The 19,113-nt window shown below is 39.6% G+C and overlaps 1 protein-coding gene across 2 annotated transcripts; it reads left to right on the top strand.

The window, feature by feature from the left end:
- Positions 1–4,848: 4,848 nt before the first annotated feature.
- SLC38A2 (solute carrier family 38 member 2) lies at positions 4,849–18,829 on the top strand. Of its 2 annotated transcripts, XM_081059771.1 has the most exons (17): positions 4,883–5,151; positions 5,622–5,841; positions 6,288–6,486; positions 6,763–6,844; positions 6,993–7,108; positions 9,897–9,970; positions 10,073–10,165; positions 10,302–10,383; positions 11,788–11,870; positions 12,276–12,334; positions 12,429–12,593; positions 12,991–13,070; positions 13,179–13,279; positions 13,870–13,994; positions 14,332–14,476; positions 14,588–14,685; positions 15,777–18,829. In XM_081059771.1, exons 3-17 carry the CDS (start codon positions 6,371–6,373, stop codon positions 15,873–15,875), a joined length of 1,518 nt encoding a protein of 505 aa, XP_080915897.1. In that variant the 5' UTR covers positions 4,883–5,151; positions 5,622–5,841; positions 6,288–6,370; the 3' UTR covers positions 15,876–18,829. The 2 variants fall into 2 exon arrangements, with proteins under 2 accessions (XP_080915896.1, XP_080915897.1); XM_081059770.1 differs by lacking the exon at positions 5,622–5,841 and having other exon boundaries at positions 4,849–5,151.
- The last annotated feature ends 284 nt before the right edge of the window (positions 18,830–19,113 follow it).

Raw genomic sequence — 19,113 nt, 5'->3', positions numbered from 1 at the left:
GTAGGAGACGAGGTTGAGGTTAGGGAGGCAAAGACACACCAGGAAAGGCAATGAGTGAGGAATATGGATTTTATTCTGACTGCAATTAGAAGGCACTGGAACACTTTAGGTAAGGGAAATGATTTATCCCCTTAAGCAAGGGATTTGATTTCTGGTGAGATCTTTCAGGCTGTTGAGTGGAGAATGGACTGTGAGCACCAAGTATGGAAGCCCAGAGATGAGTGAGGTTGTAGCTTTTGCAGTGACCTAGGAGAGAGGGGACAGTCACTTGGACTCGGACCGGAGCAATGGAGAAGTGGCAGGATTCTGAATGTGTCTTTGGAGGCAAAGCCCTTAAGACTTGCTGATAGGTTAGATACTTGAGGAAAAGAAGCGTTCAAGATGACTCCCAGGTCTGGGACCTGAACTCTTTCATGAATCATGGTTTTGGTCTTTTACATTGTAATGATTAGGAAAAGAACAGTTTTTCTAGAGAAATCGATTTCTGCTTTGGTCGATAAGGGATGCAATAGATGCCCTTTAGACATATAGGTATCCCCGCTTTCCAAAAGTTCGCCTTACTCCACTTCACTTTTATGAAAGATCTACATTAGTACCTGTGTTCACTAACTGAGAGAAATCCAAAGAGGATTTCTTTTTTACGAAAAAAGGCGAAAAGTGAAAATAGCTTTCAGCATTTATTTTGTAGCGAGCTGTTAAACAGGCATTATACGACTCCAAGCAGTAAGAGTGGCACAGCCGAGCTCCTTCCCTGGGAACTACACTTAGCATCAGCACGTAAATTAATGGTTATTGCTTCTTCCCTTTATGCCATAATGGCTTACAAAATATTTCATAGGTATCTGAAATCTTTACTTTCAGATAGGGTTGCAGGGTGGAGGACCTGTATTAAACGTGTTTTCTTCTGGTCCTAGAGAAACTCAAAACCATTTACTCTTGCATTTATTCATTCAACAAAAATATATTGTCAGGCACTGTTCTAGGTGCTGGGGCTAACAGTAATTAAAGCAGATTAAACTCCTGCCCTCATGGAGCTTACATTCTAGTGAGAAAAACCAACAATAAACACATAAATAAATAAATATAATTCAGGTGGTGATAGGTACTATAAAGAAGAAACATTTTAATTCATCACATACTGAAAAAGTATACCTTCTTTTTACAAGTGACTATGCTGGGTGTGATTAGCTAGAATTTACTCTGAAAAGACCCTAACATAAAATTTAGTACACAGACAACACAGAAAGGAGTGCCACAAAAAGATACTTATAAAGTGACAAGTTCAAAGCAGGATGAGATCAGTTTCAAATGGAAGCATCAAATAAAGGAAAAAGAGTGCAAGTGTAGTATCTAAGCTGGGCCTCAAAAGAGTTTAGATTTATAGTAATGGCAGGGAAGAGAAGGCGTGAAGAACACTCCAAGCAGTGGGACCAGATTGAATGGGAGATGGTTTGTATTAAATACGCTGAGCAATACATTTTGGCAAAAGCATAGGGTATATGAAGGGGAATATATTAGTTATCTTTGGCTGAGTAATAAACTATGGCAAAACTTAGCAGCTTAAAACAACAAACATTTATCATTACTGAGTTCTGTGGGTCAACAATCCAGGCTGGGCTTAGCTGGGTCCTCTCCCTAAGGTATTAGCTGGGGCTACAGTAATCTCAAGGTTCAATTGGGCAAAACTTCCAAGCTTACTCATACGATTCCAGGCAGGCCCTAGGTTCTCCCTAGCTGTTGCCAGAGACATCAGTTCCTTGCTACGTGGGCCGCTCCGTAGGACAGTTCACAAGATGGCAGCTGGTTTCTCTCAAAGCAAATGAGGAAGAGAGCAAGAGTGAGCAAAAATGGAAGCCAGAGTCGTTTTGCAACCAAATCTTAGAAATGACAAGCCATCACTTTTGCTTAATAAAAGAACATCACTGGGTCCAACCTATAGTTAAGGAGAGGGGATTATAAGTGGGCATGAATACTAGGAGTTAAGATTCCTTGGGAGCCATCTTAGAAGCTGGCTACCACAAAGAATAATGGGGGATAGGGTGGAAATACAGGCTAGGTCTAGATCAAAGAAAACTGTGAAAGTCAACCTGAAAACAAAACTATTTGGTTGGAAATGGAGGTTAGAGTAAAGCAAATTTAACGTGTAAGCCCACATCCGGAAAATTGCAATGTTGGATAAATAGAACTTTGAGGATCAGCCTAGAGACCAGCTGTTTAACAAGTTTTGGGAAGGTCCACTGGACTCGTTATAGATCCCAGGAAACAAAATCACTCTATTTTATCATGCGACAATGGTCAAATAATTCTACAGAAGATAGCTATCTACTCCTTGAGAAGGTAGCTATCTAATAACCTACCTTGACAACGCCTTCCTGAAAATTCAAAGTTGATAACTGTTATTTGTGATCATTTTTTGTCTTAGGATAGGTTTGCTGTCAGTAGCTTTCAAAATTCTTTGATCCCAACCCACAGTAAGAAATACATTTTGCATCATAATTCACAATATATACGTATGTATACATAATCAAATTAAACTTTTACAGAACAGTACTTAGCATTACTATACATGGCGTACTGATATTTTTAATTCTATGTATTAAAGAAAAAAAGCTCAGAGTAATCCCCTGAGTTGATTGATCACTCTCCACCACTGGGTCCCCTTCTGTAGTTTGTAAAATGCTATTCTTCTAAAACATTAGCTTAGAAATGAAGTAAAATCGTAGCACTTCTGACCAACAACATTTTGTGGTACAGTTTCCCAGAAAGCGGGTAAGGGCACTGTGTCCCATGCATTCTAGCCTAAAGCATTACAGCAAAAGCCCAAGCACATCAGTCTCAGTTGGAAGACATTTGAGTTAGCAGATACGCCTCAGATTGGCCTTTGAAAACACGAATCAAACTGGCAATAGAAAAACAGACATTTCAGTACCTCCCTCTCTTTTTTGTCATTCACTGTTCAGGTTAAGAACATACAGAGGTCAGAACAAGATTACAGCCCTTTCCCCCAACACACACACACACACACACACACACACACACACACACCCCAACTGAATTTTACAAGTCCTGTTAAATGTATGTCACAATATGATCCACGAAAGAATCCAAAGGACAACAGACCTAGTGCGAGTGTGATTTGCCAACCACAACCACCAACCCTGATGGCTTCCGTAGCACCTCTGACTGGGCAGGGGACTCCCCTGGATAAAAAAGTGGTTTACGACTTTTTTTTTTTTTTAATCAGTTGAAATCTGATAAAAAGGAACTTTTCAAAGAGTCCTCTCTACCCACCACTAACATTACTCTCCTGACAAGAAGAGTTGATTGGTGTTACTAGGGAATCTATGTGGAAGGTAAGTTTTTTCAGCCCTGCCTGATTCTGTGAGATGCCAAACCTGCCTTCCTGGAGTTCACCATCTTCCTGGGGAGACAAGACTACAAACAAACTTGAACAATTTTGAGTACAAATCAACACAGGTTTTAAAAAGTCCTGCACCACGTGGTTTAGAAAAAAAGTACTTGCAAAAAGAGGGGTGAAAAGGAAGGTACTAAGGTGGAGGGAGGCTTTCCTGCAATTCAGTGACAAAGCCTTGAGTGATGGTGAGGGGAAATTGGGAACTAAAACAAGAAAGCGCATTGTTTAGGTGAGACTGGTCTGACCAGTAGAATGGGTGTGGACCATAGGAATCCTCCCTTGTCAATCATGAACTCTGGTGCAGGCCCAGGACACCCGCAACCTCACGTGCCACGGATTGTACAGATTTCCTCAGGAAAACATTGAAAGCAAAAACTGTGATCACACCCAACCCTTTCCTCTACGCCTTGCCCAGCGTCTCCCACGTCTCCAAAAGGAAGAGAGCAGTAGGTCAAACTCCTTTGTTTATTCATTCATTCAACAAACATTTATCTCTCATAAGGGGCCTTTTGTTTCCAGCAAGGGACGGATCCTGCCTATCCGGCAGCACCAAGCATTCCGCAGCGAAGGGGCCCCCTAGTTGCCTGGCTCAGCAAGACCTCATCACCACTGGAAAGGCGAGTCTCTAAGACCAGCATGCCAACCGAGGAAGCGTCTTTGTAAATACAGGAAAGAAAGGTGTGGAGGGCGAGAATTGCTCTCAAATTGGGGTAGGGGTGGTGAAAGGAAGGGAACACTGGGGACTCCTACAACTCCTCAGAAGAGCAAGTCCCCCCCCAACCGGAGGCCCAACCGGGGATCCCTATTAAGGAGAGACTACCTTGCTGGTCAGGATGTATATTTCCCCTTAGTAGGGTTTTCCATGTTCATACAGAAAGGATATCCCGAAAAGGAGCTGCCAACCCACCTCATTAGGCTAGTGTTAAAGAGTGAAAGCAGGTCTAGATGGAGAAGAAAGAACAGAAACCGACCTTCGAGACAACGTTACAGCATTAGCCCAAGTTTGACAGAGAAAATCCCCATGTAAATCACAAAAATAACAGGCAGGAAAGGGTTGGGTGGGCAGGTTATGTCCCCAAAAACCCCTGGGTAGAAAGAAAAGACTGCTGGTAACACGGACCGAAAGGAATTTGAAGACAACCGCGTATGTTGTTCACCAATCCTTGCTGAAATGAACAGGCCGAGGGATGCGTGGGGGTCTTCCCACTCTGCCCACCGGGCTAGAGAGAGCGGGGTTTGGCTTTGCTGAAGGGTGGGGGTCGGCAGCAGGCCGGGCGGGGCGCCCGAATCCGCCACGGGGGACGGGGCGCGAGTGGGGGCGGGGGCGGGGCCTGTGGGCCCGGGCGGGCCGGGGGCGGGGCCCAGGTGGTGTTGATACACAAAGAGAAGGCACCCGGAGGCCGCGGTCCCGCCCACTGACGTGTCGTCTGGGCGGCCGCTATAACCCGCTGCTTTCCGAGCTGCTCCAGAGCCGCGCGACGTCGCTGTCCTGGAGCTCCGTGTCCCGCACCACTAGCAGTCCGACCACGCGTTCCCGCACATTCACGCCTTTCCCTTGAGACGGCGAATGCCAGACGATTAGGGGGGCAACTTGCCATTTCCTTTTTTTATTAAGATTATTTTCCTGCCTGTCTTTGGGGTCTTTTGTTATTTTCTTTATCCCTCCCGATTTTTAAGAAAGACCCACCGAAAGCGTTTGCGTGACATTCCGGGATTCAGGAGCGGAGACCACCGAGGTAACCGCGCGGGCGGTATCTGTGCAAAGGGCCCGGGGGCCCGGGCGAGAGTGGGGGAGGGGCGTCCGGGAGGAGCTGCGGCGGGAAGGCAGCTGCGGGGGTCATTTCCTCCTGGGACAGGCGATTGCTGTCCGCGGGGCTCGCCTCCAACCCCGGCCCACAGGGGATTCGCCGCCCTCCTCGGGGCTGGGGAGGGGCGAAGCGGGGCGCGGGGGCCGCGTATCCGACGGGAGTGGAACCGCATTCTCCCGTTAGGGGGAGGGGAGCCAGCCCGCCCCGCGGCTCCGCTGCGGCAAGTCTTGTGGCTTATTTGCATCAATAAAAATAAATAAATCCAGGGGGTCTGGAATTTGGGGGCGCCGAGGCGGCTTCGGGCTTTTAGTGTAGCGGAGCTCACGATTGGGGAAGACTGGCCAGGGACGTTTGACAATCGGCGATCGATATTGCATCAGTTTCCTTTCCCGGCATAGGAGGGGCCGGCCGGGCGTGGGGCTCGCCAGCCGAGTGCGAGTGGACGAGTGTGCTCGAGGGCACGGGCGTGCGCGTGTCAACAAACCCGCTGAGCTCCTGGGGACGGGCGGTCTTCCCTGCTCTGTAGAGGACTCCTGTCAGCCCTTTCCGCCCCCTCGAGTCGGCTAACTGCCGCGAAGGCATTTCTCCATCTGGGGGCTTCGAGCACGAAAGGACGGGGTACGCGCCATTGCTTTTGCAAATGCTGGAAACGGGGAGATGTGTACCTGCGCGGCGTGCACACCTAGCCAGTGCCTGGTGGGGCTGTGCACCCTGCATGCCAGTGTACCACCAAAGAGGCTGGGGGTAGAGAAAAGCGAGCCCCCCCGCACTCCTGCTTCAGACTTAGGATCGCCGAGAGGGTGAAATACTCCAATCTACCGGGAGGCCTCGGGGTCCGGAGGGCGCGGGCCTCTACAGACGCGGCGCGGCGGTGGGACCATCTTTGTTCTCGGCCTCTCCGCTGTCTGTACTTTTCCGCCCCCCGGCGCGCCCCCGCCCCTCGCGTTCGGCTGGTACTTTTCCACTCGCCTAGTCGGGGTGAATCAGCCGCGCTGCGCCGCCGGGCGGCGTCACGTGACCAGGGCGGGCACTGCGGTCCTGACGCGCCGCCTCTACCTTCGCAGGCAGCTGCGCGGGCCGGTGCACCAACAAGGACAAAAGGAGCCCAGTCTTCTTCGAAGCCTCCGAGTTCCTCCCGGTGCCCAGCATGAAGAAAGCCGAAATGGGAAGGTTCAATATTTCCCCGGATGAGGACAGCAGCAGTTACAGTTCCAACAGCGACTTCAACTACTCCTACCCCACCAAGCAAGCTGCTCTGAAAAGGTGAGAGAAGTTGTCTGCTGTTTTAAAAGCGGCTTGTGCAGATCGCGGGGTCCGAGATTCTACTTATGCTCTAATTTACTGTAGCATTTGGAGGGAAAGTAGTCTCTGAAGAGTGTCCGTTTGTCGTATTGCAATGACAGTATCTCGTGAAAGTGGACTCCTACTTAAGGCTTGTGCATTTAAGTAAAGGTGTGTGACAACTAAATGACAGTTCTGTGTTAAAGCATTCCATTGTACAAGTCAATCCAACTTAAAATTTCTCTTTTAATTTTGCAGCCATTATGCAGATGTAGACCCTGAAAACCAGAACTTTTTACTTGAATCGAATTTGGGGAAAAAGAAGTATGAAACAGACTTTGTAAGTTAAAAATAATAATTTGTGTGTCTGTGGCTTTATGGAGTAAAAGAATAGTTTTACTTTTAGATATCAAATCTAACTTGCCCAAAGCTGGTTTTCTCCATTTAATTATTGTTATATGTTTGGTTATCGTTTTCCCTCTATGTAGCATCCAGGTACTACTTCCTTTGGAATGTCAGTATTTAATCTGAGCAATGCGATTGTGGGCAGTGGAATCCTTGGGCTTTCTTATGCCATGGCTAATACTGGAATTGCTCTTTTTATGTAAGTATGTGTAAGTAGTGAGTCTGCCATGCAGGGCAGTTAATATGATGATACAACATATTTTGGCTCCAGAGATTGAATTTACAGTTGAAGTAGTTAACTGAAAAATCATTTGCTTAAAATTTAGAATAGGAGAAATCGAAAAATATCTTTAGTATATAACTGCATGATATGAAGAAAGCCAATTAGGAAGAACTAGGACAACAATTAAAACTGATAATTAAGCCAAAAGGCTTTAAGTCAACAGGAATACTCAAAGTTGTAACAGGGTTTGGATTTAAAAAAAAAAAAAAACTATTCATCAATCCAGGGTACTTAGAAATTTTATTCTGGCAAAATTAGAAGCCAAAAATACTAATAAGTCAGTTTGATGAATTGACAGTTTCCCCAAGGACCTATGGCCCCTTACATGCATAAGGAAAACAACTAATTTAAAAAAATATACATAGGGTGTGATGGTATTTGCCTAACCTGAAATAATGTTTGTTTTAAGAAAAGTGAGTCACAAAGCAACTGAAAAGCAACCCATGTGTGTTTTGGTTTTTATTAATATTTATTTATTCCAGATCTGTGTGATTGCCATATGCCATAGCAAAATTAATGTTTTTAATAAGTACCTGCTTTTAAATGTTGTTTTTCTTAGTTGTTTAGTTAGAATTAGTTACACCTGTGATTTCCAGAACAAATACCTATAATAGAATTTTGGACCTTTTATAAAATACTTTAGAGCAGTAGTTCTTAACCTTTGTGGGGTCACAGACCCTTGGAGAATATACTATTAATAGAAAAGTATGGACCTTACTTTCAGCAAAAAAGCACAAACCAAAAATACATGTAAATTTGGGCATACATTTTCAATGATCTTTATGTCATAGCTGTTAAGTTTAAGTACCTTTGTGCTCTTGGCCAAGGCAATTCCTGGGAGATAGTGTGATTTTGTTGTGCAGATGAAGAAACCACGTATGCAGGTAGCATGGAATTGTCCGTTTGTGACAGGTATACTTTAGTTAGCTGACTGGTGCCTTCTATTCAACTTATTTCCTTTAGCAGAATAGCATGTTTGTGAAAGAAAAGCAAACCTTTTACAAAGTGCTGCTTTGTGGTCCAATTCCATGTTGAAGTTAAGCTCAGCTTTGAGCATTGGAAGCTAAGATTCAGTCAGCTTGCTCTTAACCAAGGCGAAGGATCAGCAATTTACATAGAAAGAACCCTAGAGTGTCAAAGTTTTTAGTGTGGAACTTGAATGGCATCATTTTTAGATGTTTGAAATCCTTCCTAAGCAGGTATAAAAACTGGAGGCAGTTTTTAAGTAGGGTTATAGTGCAGAATTTACAGGAGATAAAATGGCATTTCTGTCTCATAAGTGAAAGCAAAACTCTGATATGTTAGCCCTGCACTTTGGAAATTAACTAATACTTTATAGGGTCTATGTGTTTGATGATTAACCATTTTAAGAAATGGTTAAATAGTATCAAGAGTGCTAAAATGAGTTTTTAGTGCATCCCTTTTACAAAGTATATTTAAAGGTAAATGGGCCAAACGCCATGTGGCTGCCACAGTCTAGTTGAACAACTCTAGCTAACCTTGTCAAGCAGAATCAATCTTGAGGTTGAAAGTGACCTCAAAGGTTATGAAATCCATTTATCCCCCCATTGGCATTTCAATGTAGAGAAAGGAGGACTGAATTTGTAACTATTTTGGATTAAAACAGCAACTTTGCCTAGTTAGAGGTGAGGCTAATGGTGTCACTTACCACCTCAGATTAGACCCCATAAAACTTGGCATTAGAATGGCAGCTTGGGTGGCTGATTAGCTCTGTTGGTTAGAGCGGTTGCTACTAACACCAAGGTTGCCAGTGTGCTCCCTGCATGGGCCACTTTGAGCTGCACCCTCTTTAAAAAAAAGAATGGCAGTTTGATGTCACCATCTGTGTTTAACTGAGACATCAGTTTTGTTGCCAAACCTTATATGGTACTGTATACAGTTTGCCTGTAAAAATTTTTTAAAATGTAACTTCTTAAATGTAGAATTTTCTGTGAGTTTCCCTAATTTTTAATTTTGTTCCTTTTACTGAAAAAGAAATTTATGATTTTCTTGGCTTGCCTGGCAAGGGGGGAGAAAAATAAATGGAATGAGAGAGGAACAGTGCTCTAAAGGAAAACTTGAAGGAACATTTATTTAGTCCCTCTCTTCATTTCCGCCCCCCCCCCCGCCCCCATTCCAGCGAGGAGACAGCCCCAACAGTTGGACTGATAGATAACACAGGCATTGTTTAACTTTGTGACCATGCTGGGCCTGTATTCCACACCCTGGGGTGCAATATAATATATCATCACGTTGGTTACTTCTCTGATTTATGCTATCTCGATTGCATTTCAAAGGTACCTTGTAGGCTGGGTTTGCTAGCAGGTATTACCACCATTTTACAGGTCAAAGGAACTAGTAAAGTGCAAAGAAGTGGCAAGTATACAGCTAATTATTATGGTACCAGAATCAAATTTTAAGTCTCATAACTCTACCGTTTTAAAGTTTGGCTCAGTGTGTAAACCCCTGCTCTTAACCAATACTATAGAGCCTATTACCTGAGACATGCAAGTTTTTAGTGCCTGCCGGGTAAGAGAATATGTTGACACTCTAGCCAGAAAAGTGAACACCAGTTCTTGGCATTCTATCTAGCACAAGAAGTATTAGGACAAATTCCATATTTAATGTTTAAATAACCAGAAAAAAAAAGTTTTTAAATAGAGCTGTGCTTGTTTTTAACCCTACACCATTTCTTTCTCATCAGAATCCTCTTGGTATTTGTATCAATATTTTCCCTGTATTCTGTTCATCTCCTTTTGAAGACTGCCAATGAAGGAGGTATGGTAGCATTCTTGAAATTTCTAAAACAATTATGCCTGTCGTGATTTTGTTCCTCTTATAAAAGACTTGCTTCATGCTTCTGTGTTCTTCAAATTATAGGGTCTTTATTATACGAACAATTGGGATATAAGGCATTTGGAATGGTTGGAAAGCTTGCAGCTTCTGGATCGATTACAATGCAGAATATTGGCGGTAAGAATTTTTTAAATGGCTATTTGGATAGACTTTTTGCTCTTTGTGTTAAGTAGCACAGAGTGGTGACACGTTACTTTTGGTGTCACGGTGCCACATTTTGCACTTGTAATGGTATAATTTTGTTTTCCTCCAGCTATGTCAAGCTACCTCTTCATAGTGAAATATGAGTTACCTTTGGTGATCAAGGCATTAATGAACATTGAAGATACAACTGGGTAGGTGCTAAGTAAGGTTACTCATAAGAAACAATTAAAATCTAAAATGGTTAGATAAATTTTATCAAAGGTGGATATAAAATGACTCAGTAAATTATTTTTTGTAAATCTTATTGTTGAAACTGACCAAGAAGTCCCCCATAAACTGAGTTGATCTTTTGAGGATGAAAAGCCAAAGATGGTAGCTAGTTTTATAACTCTGGATAACTAACTTTAACCTGTGTGTGAAAACAGGCTTTTTAAACTTAACTTTCCTCTTTATATTTACTCTTTAAGAAGTTAGAGCTGAGTAACGTATACTTCAACCTACATTAGGACTGCAGCTTTGAATTGTTAAAAATCAATTCTTGTCTGATTTTTGTAAATTTGAAATTCTTAAAACTTTATCTAAAATGCATAATACTAGAAAATGCATGGCCATACTGTAGAAACCTTATCCTTCCAGCAAAGTTATTCATCATGTGGACTAATAGGTTTTTATCTAAAGTAAACATGGGGGGAAATAATTTACTTCCCCACTTACTTGCAGCTCTTTATCTCAAAATACAGAGGTGTGGTTATCTCTGCTTTAGAAATTTATTTTAATAGGCCGGTCTTTATATAGAGGTTTGTGTGGGGTCTTTGTTGCTGAAGTGAGTGGAGTAGAATTCACAGGGCAATTAGAATTTGCAAATTGTAATGTAAAGGAAGGTAGCGTTGATTACTTAAAAAGGAAAAATATTGCTAGGACTCTTAGGAGACATGTTAATATTTTCTGTTAACTTCAGAAGGGATTTTTTGATGATCTTTGGAGTCAAGGTGGGTCAAGGTGTTACATACAGCACACTCTTGACAACCTGGAATAAGTCCTGATTTGGGAGACTGAGTTTTGTTGCTTTTGCCTGTGTATTTTATCTAAATGTGAAAAACTTTCCTTGTTGAAGTGTTGAATACGTACATTTGGTAACAAATGTCTGAAAGAAACTTGTTTTAAAATTTCCTTGTTTCTAGCATTAAAAATTGCAAGCTAAAGCTATGACCAAGTTGGTGTATAATTTTTCTAAAAATGCTTAATGATAAGATTACTGGCTTAACAATGCCTCTTTGTTCCCTATATTAATAGCAAGCCTTTAAGAAGTATTTTATGTTATGAATCAGCTGGCAGCCTTCCCAGAGCAAACAGTGGGACAAAAGTTATACTGTTTCATACCCCATTTCTAACCTGAGTGAATATTCATCTAGTGCACAAAGTTAGAGATTTATTCCTGTCTGTAGGCTTTTTGAATGAGCAGTACTTCCAAAACTATCTTTTTCGTGTGTATTTTTATAGTATTTCTATAAAATGAGTCCTGTGAGAAGATCCGCATATTTTTCTGAGGACATTTGTGACCGGTTTTGACCTTGTTTTTCTTTTCTTTAATTCAGATTGTGGTATCTGAACGGTGACTATTTGGTTCTGCTGGTGTCATTGCTGCTCATTCTTCCTTTGTCATTGCTGAGAAATTTAGGTGAGCAATCTCCTTTCTAAAGAGAATTGAAATGATCCTCACCAGCTAGTTGGCTTTCTCTTAACTAGAAATTGAGAGATAAAAAACCCTAAATGCATACTTTTGGGGGTTGCAGTATACAAACCTGAGGGTCTTTCCAAGTCCTAGCACTGTTGTTACCAAGGGGCCAAAATATTCTGTTGACATTTTATAATATCTTGTACTTTGTAAGTAATAATACAGAAAGAAAGTTTTTATTATTTTAGTTATTTAGCATCTTAGTACGTAAGAATTAGAAACTTAATATTGTAGTCACAACTAAAGTCTTGCAGGCAGAATTGAGTTATTTAGTAAAGAAAATAGAAAATATATTTGCCCTAAACTTATTTCAGTGGACTAACATTCATCGCTCCTGTCCCCTTACAGGATATTTGGGATACACCAGTGGCCTTTCCTTGTTGTGTATGATGTTCTTTCTGATTGTGGTAGGTATAACTTTTCTGTAAAGCTGGAGTTTTTTTTTTTTATAAGCTCTGTCAAAATACTCAGTTTAACAAATGCAAAATAATATATTTTCAGGTGATTTGCAAGAAATTTGAGATCGCTTGTCCTTTCGAATTTACTTTGATAATTAATGAAACAGTAAACGGCACCTTCACACAGCCAATAACTTTTGCACCTGATATGACATTTAACACGACTGATGATTCTTGCAGACCGCATTATTTTATCTTCAACTCACAGGTAACTAAATATCATCTTCATTTTCTAAAAGAAAGATATTAAGGAAGAAAAAAGGGAAACTATGTACTGGAAATTTGAAAAATCACTGCCAAGTAAAGGGAGGAGGGGTAAAAGCTGCTCTTTAGAAAACATTAGCTTATGAAGGACTGAAAAGAAAGCATTGGTTTGTGTCTTAAAATAGATTCAGAAGTGAAATAATCATGATATGAATAATTGACACATCAAAAGTTAGGATGTTAATGAGTAAACAAATTAGAAGATTGGAAGCTAATGACATAAGGGAAGCTATTTCAGGCTTTGATTTTAAGATTAGTTGATATAAAATATAAGTTACAGAACTGTGATAACATGAATTTGTTACATTAGGATACTGAGTAAGTTTTGACATTTTTTACAGACCGTCTATGCTGTGCCGATTCTGACCTTTTCATTTGTCTGTCATCCTGCTATTCTTCCCATTTACGAAGAGCTGAAAGGGTGAGTTCTTAACCTATTTCCACATAAATTTATTGGAAAAATGTTATTCAATTACTGCTATAGCTATTGCTAAAATATGTTTTTATATTTTCCTTTGAATTTACATAGACGCAGCCGTAGAAGAATGATGAACGTGTCCAAGATTTCATTTTTTGCTATGTTCCTCATGTACCTGCTTGCTGCCCTCTTTGGATACCTGACATTCTATGGTAAATACTGTCTGGCTTACCAAAAAAAGAAAGAAATCACTTTGTAAAATAAAAGTGATACTTTGATAAGTATAGTTCCATCACTAAAAAAAGTCAATCTGTTTTGGTATATTTCATTTGTGATAAGAAATTGGAAATTGAATTTAGAGCTTAGAATTTCCTATAGTATGTTTAATCGGTAATTTCTAGAGCCCAGGTTCAAAAGTTTACTGTGAATCATTTGATGCCATTTTTGTATGATGTGCTTGCGTCTAAGTTCATCTTACCTATCTCCTTTCCCATTGCCTTCAAATTATACGACACACACAAACTAAGCCAAACCATGGGATTTAGCTATTTAGCTCCTGTTGTTTTTAATGGGGGTCATGTGGCTAAATCTCTGCTTGGTATTTAGAAAAATTTTCCTTCAATGTTATTTTAATTGCATTAACCCTAATTCCAATTAATCTTATTAGCCTCTTAGTTTATAGTCATTTTGTGAGTAGCTAGTAACTTAGGTGCAAATTTTGCCACAAGTTAGATTTTCTACCTAATCTCCAAAGAAAACAGCATATTTGAAGTTTTTGTTTTGTTTTGGTCTTTACCCACAGAACACGTTGAGTCTGAATTGCTTCATACCTACGCCAGTGTCTTGGGAGCTGATATCCTTCTTCTCATTGTCCGTTTGGCTGTGTTGATGGCTGTCACCCTAACAGTACCAGTTGTTATTTTCCCGGTAATCACTTGCTCTCTTTTCAGTAGGAATGAGTTTAAATGTGAAGATTAGTGAGATTTTCCTCTTCTGGGGGAAGGGTAACACCACTAGGGTGATAGAGTTGATGGGGGTTTTGAAGGGACTGTACTTTGCAGATTTTCAAAACATCCTAGGGCATTTTTTCCATAATTGAAGATATTAAATGATCTAACAGTGTTCAGATGTCTAGAAACCAGCAGTAGAGGAGGGCGGCACAAGTTTATTATTTCAATAGCTACTTGTGTTAGATACATTTCCTAATTTTTTTTAATTAATTAAAGCTGGAATTTTAATTTGCTTGTCTATTTATTTATTGCAGATCCGGGGTTCTATAACTCACTTGTTTTGCCAAGCAAAAGATTTCAGTTGGTGGCGTCATACTGTCATTACGGTGTCCATCTTGGCATTTACCAATTTGCTTGTCATCTTTGTCCCAACTATTAGAGACATCTTTGGTTTCATTGGTAAGTTTTAGAAACTATCAGGGTTCATTCAAATATCAGGAATTTTAAGGTTTAAAAAACGAGTGACAAGTGATTTATTGAATTCTTCAGAAGGCAAATGTTCTTTTACAGGTGCATCGGCAGCTGCTATGTTGATTTTTATTCTTCCATCGGCCTTCTATATCAAGTTAGTTAAGAAAGAATCTATGAAATCTGTACAGAAGATTGGGGTGAGTAAGAGATGATGACTGACTAGAAACAGTAATAATCTTCCCATACTAGATATGTCCTCAACTGATTTTAAGTTTAGTACCTTAGCTATCATTTGTTGTAGTTTCACTTTTAAGTTTTTATTAAATTTCTATCACTGTGCTTCACAGTTGAAAGATGGGGGAAAGGAGGTAAAAGATAATAAAAGACAGTTTGCCATCTAATACATGCTTAAGTTAATCGCAAGAAAGGTAATATCTAATACACAGATAGAGTGTAAAGTATGAAAATACTGGCTTAGCTTTTAACGTTTGTTTAACCAGTATTTTTTGGACTGCCGACTGTATGACAGGCACTTAAATGGATGTTGATTATATAAAAGAGAAAAAGATGGGCTATTTAGTCTAACAAAACAAACCATCTTAAATGCAGAGCTTGGGGCAGGGGTGGGGGTGGCAATTATTACACTTTAAAATATTGTTATGTACTTGCAAGTGTAACAACAACTAATTTTACAAAGGGTATGATATGGTAAGCACAAATGATCCTGGTGGTGATATTTAGGGAAAACATTGCTTTTCAGTCCTTATTCTCCACTAACATTCTGATCTGATTAAAGTACTAAAAATGTTTGTAAACCAACAACTATCATCTTGTTTTACTCAAAGTATATAGCAAGGGTAGGATTTAGAAGTAAACTTACTCCTGTCTCTTAGAAAGACCTCTGGCTTTGTTTGATGCAGGATGCATTTTAGGATGTCTTGGGTTTGACTTTATGACTTACATTTTTGCTTAAAAAAATGCAAAAAACCCAGGCCAGTTCTACTTTATGAGTTAGTATCTTTCACAAAGAAAATGATTTACCTTTTCATTTGAGAGAAAGAAATGAGAAAGTGACATTTTGGAAGGTTTCAAAGATAGTTATTTTGTACTATACAGGACTCCTTGGTTATTTAAGACTATTTAAATATCTTTAGCAAGGTAAAACTGTAGTTCTATAAAATATTATTGACATAATTTTAGTGATTATAAGCCCATTTTTAAAAGTAGAAAGATGAGTGTTAAACATTTTGTTGCTTGCTGATCAGTTTTCTCTGTGTTCTCATTGCAGGCTCTGTTCTTCCTGTTAAGTGGCGTAGTGGTGATGACCGGAAGCATGGTGTTGATTATTCTGGATTGGGTACACAATGCCCAGGGAGGTGGCCATTAACTGGGCACCACTAAAACTTCAGTAGTCCATTTGATGCCAGTGTTGAGTCAACTCTCAACTACTATGAAATTTCACCTAATGTTTTTAGTTTCACTTCCTTTTGAAGTGCAGATTCCTCGCTGGTTCTTCTGAGTGCAGAATATGTGAACTCTTTTTTTTTGTTTGTTTTTTGTTTTTTTAAAAAGAAACTATTCTGTATGATAGAAATGGACATTAACAACAAAACCACGAGTCTCGGGTTAACGGAAGTGACAATTTTATTCCATTCCAGAGAATGGACGAACTCTTTTATCAAGCCACATGTTTGGCTGTGTCATTGTTTAACTTGGATATTTTATGATTTTACTTGAATGTGCCTAATGGAACCATTTGATGTGAGAAACAATTCTTAATTTACAGCAAAGTATTCAAATAAGCATTGAGAAAAACACTATTATTTTTTGTACCAAAAATATTTAAAGACCTCAGAAGCACTATTTTACTTTTTAAAAATTGCTTTTTTTGGACATTGTCCAAAAATAGTTGTCAATAAATTCCACAAAACAATTTTCATTGGTGTTTTGAAAACAAATATTAGTATTATGAAATGAATTGCCTTTTTAATAGGCATAATAAGCCAAACACTTTTTTTACCCAAAATGATTTTTAAACAAGATGTAATGAAAAATTGTACCATGAATAGGAGCATAGTGTTTTCCAGTCAAACTTCACCATTCAAGGATGATTGATTATTATTGCTATACCAAATCAGATGAACTCTGTTCATCGTTTGTTTTATCCCCAAATAATTTAGTTCACTCAAACTGAGATATTTATGGTTTTAATCTATTAGAATGGAAGATAATGCAAATATTTCTATGGAAAAGTAAAATAACTAATTTTGAGGTACCAAATAGTGCAATTGGGTAAAACAGGGTTTATTCAGTGGCATCTGTCTCCAGAGTTGTACTGACAGCTCTGGTTTTTTGGGCCTGCCCTTTTTTGACATTGCTTCCAGCAGTGGAAAATGGGCGTTTGATGGCTATAGGCCAAAACTGTTCTATCCAGAGTACAACTTTTCAAAATGCTCACCTACTACTGGAAGTGTGAATGACTTGATAATGTATGGCTCAATCGTATTCATGTTAGTCGTGTTCATGTCTACAGTAGAGGTCTAATCCACAGGTTAACACCGATATTTGGTATAATATGAGTTCTCTTCATATAGGCCACAGGGTTTCTCATGCAGTAAGTTTTTTTAAAAAAAAAAAAAAAACTCCTTTGCACGGGATTGTCATCTCATTCATGTACAACACAGAATTATTTGTTTACATCTCCAACTAATGTTTAGCTAGGGAAAACAATACAACCTGAGTGTAAGTAGTTGGTCCAACTGCATGTTCACCCTTCCATTTCAATTCCAGTTAGAACTGAAAAAATTTGGCTTTCAGAATACATTTATTGTACATTATGGTGTATGGTGAATATATTATTAAATAATGTGGTACTTTGCTCATCAGGCATAATGTCTAAAATCTAACATACATAATTCCATTAGTGGTTGGGGGAAGCAAATAATAGAATCATCAATTGGTCATCTGGCTCTAAGGTTTTCATTTAAACTAAACATTTTTAGTTTTAGGCAAGGGCCAGAAATGTGGCAGACAGGTTTTTGTTATCGCATTCTTGTATTATATGTGATTAGATTATAGACAAGATATGTCTGTCTGTAATTAAAGACCCTTGTGGAACTGGAAGACGTCTTGTAGTGCTACGTTGGGTGAAACCAATGGTCCATTTTTGTTTGTTTCTATGAAAATAATTGGGGACCATCTAGAAAGGCAGTGAGAAGGTGGATTCTACTGCACTGCTTTCATTTAATTGGGCTTTTGGCACTCCCTTGAAATCCAGAACCTCACCTCTAGTTCAGACCAAGACTTGGCACTTCTGCTTGAGTTCCTGAAAGAATTGCTGATTTTGTACCTAATTAGGACGACAAGGCCTGTTAGGGAATACCAAGTGAAGAGCAGTTTTCTACCGTTTACATCCTTTCATGTGGGAGGAAATACCGAGTCAAGCAGGAAGGAATGGAAAAAAATCCTTACAGCAAGTCAATGTGGGGAGTCTCATCCAATCCTCTACCGGCTGCTTGAGGTTCAAAATCAGCTGCCTAGGGTAAATTCCATTGCATGATTTTCTTGGAGCTATATTGTCTGCCTCGAGGTTCCTAAACAGTGACTTCCCGTTAATGAGCAGTCTTCAGTATTAAAACCACTGTCTGGTCACCTCATTTTGCATTACTGTCTTCCGTGGATGTTTCAGTTATAACTATAATGTTATTTATAGAACAGCATTAATCCATTAAAGCTAACCTATTTTTCAATATTTATGATAATCTATGTACATACATTGTCTGTCCATACGTATTTGTAAATAGGTTGTATATAGTTCCATAGATCAGGTTTGGGTCTTGGATTTGAGTGTATATATTCCTGTAAGTTTCTCAACTGCATTTTGATGAATTCACACAGTATATATATATAAGAATTGTCCCCAAAGTACCTGGACTGAGATTTCAATATAAACAAATTGACAGATTGTGTAAAACACTAAAAATTTTAAATACTGTTTAAATTGCATTTGGAATACAGACTAAACTGGCTGAACATTACATATTTTTCACGAAAACTTGGTGCAAGTTAAGATCTCAAATTTTAAATAAGGTCTAAATTTTCAAAATGCAGTAGTTAACAAAATGTGACCTAATGTAATGAAATCAAATGTGATCTAGTGTGAGGAAAGACCTTTCAGAACCTGGGTGTGTTAACTTCCTGTATATAATGTAAAAATCCCCACTGTACTGTTATAGGCCAACAATTCCAGTATGATTTGTTGGCAAAGAGTGCTACACCGTTTCAATGAAACAATGTATGTTTGTTTTAACTGAACTAAAATAAATACATGCTTAATCCTGAGTAGCAGTGTTTTCTTAGAGGTAATTGGACCAGTGGTGTCTGATGTATTTTGTAAGTACACCTAGTATCCCGGTCCATACGACGTTAGTGATGATATAATGAAAAAGAACCGTCAGGGAAAAATTTGTTCTGCTATTAAATACCTAAAGATAAGTTTACAAAGTGTGAGGAGGACCGAAAAAAACTGCTAAGTCAACTCAAGGACCCAGGTGTGGACCTGCTATCAGTAGGTCATTAGTGCCTCAGAATCACCTAAGGAACTTTTCTAAAATGCAGCTTTCTGG

The sequence above is a fragment of the Rhinolophus hipposideros genome, assembly GCF_964194185.1.
Source record: "Rhinolophus hipposideros genome assembly, chromosome: 9".
Taxonomy (NCBI): Eukaryota; Metazoa; Chordata; class Mammalia; order Chiroptera; family Rhinolophidae; genus Rhinolophus; species Rhinolophus hipposideros.
The sequence above is the reverse complement of the archived record's forward strand: the minus strand, read 5'-3'. Positions and strand labels throughout refer to the sequence as shown.

Bases quoted from the DNA above. Each gene is read 5' to 3' on its own strand.
- SLC38A2 (XM_081059770.1), top strand. From the start codon at position 6,371: ATGAAGAAAGCCGAAATGGGAAGGTTCAATATTTCCCCGGATGAGGAC. The intron at 9,971-10,072 runs GTATGGTAGCAT...TTCAAATTATAG, and splicing joins GAAGACTGCCAATGAAGGAG to GGTCTTTATTATACGAACAA. The intron at 10,166-10,301 runs GTAAGAATTTTT...GTTTTCCTCCAG, and splicing joins TACAATGCAGAATATTGGCG to CTATGTCAAGCTACCTCTTC.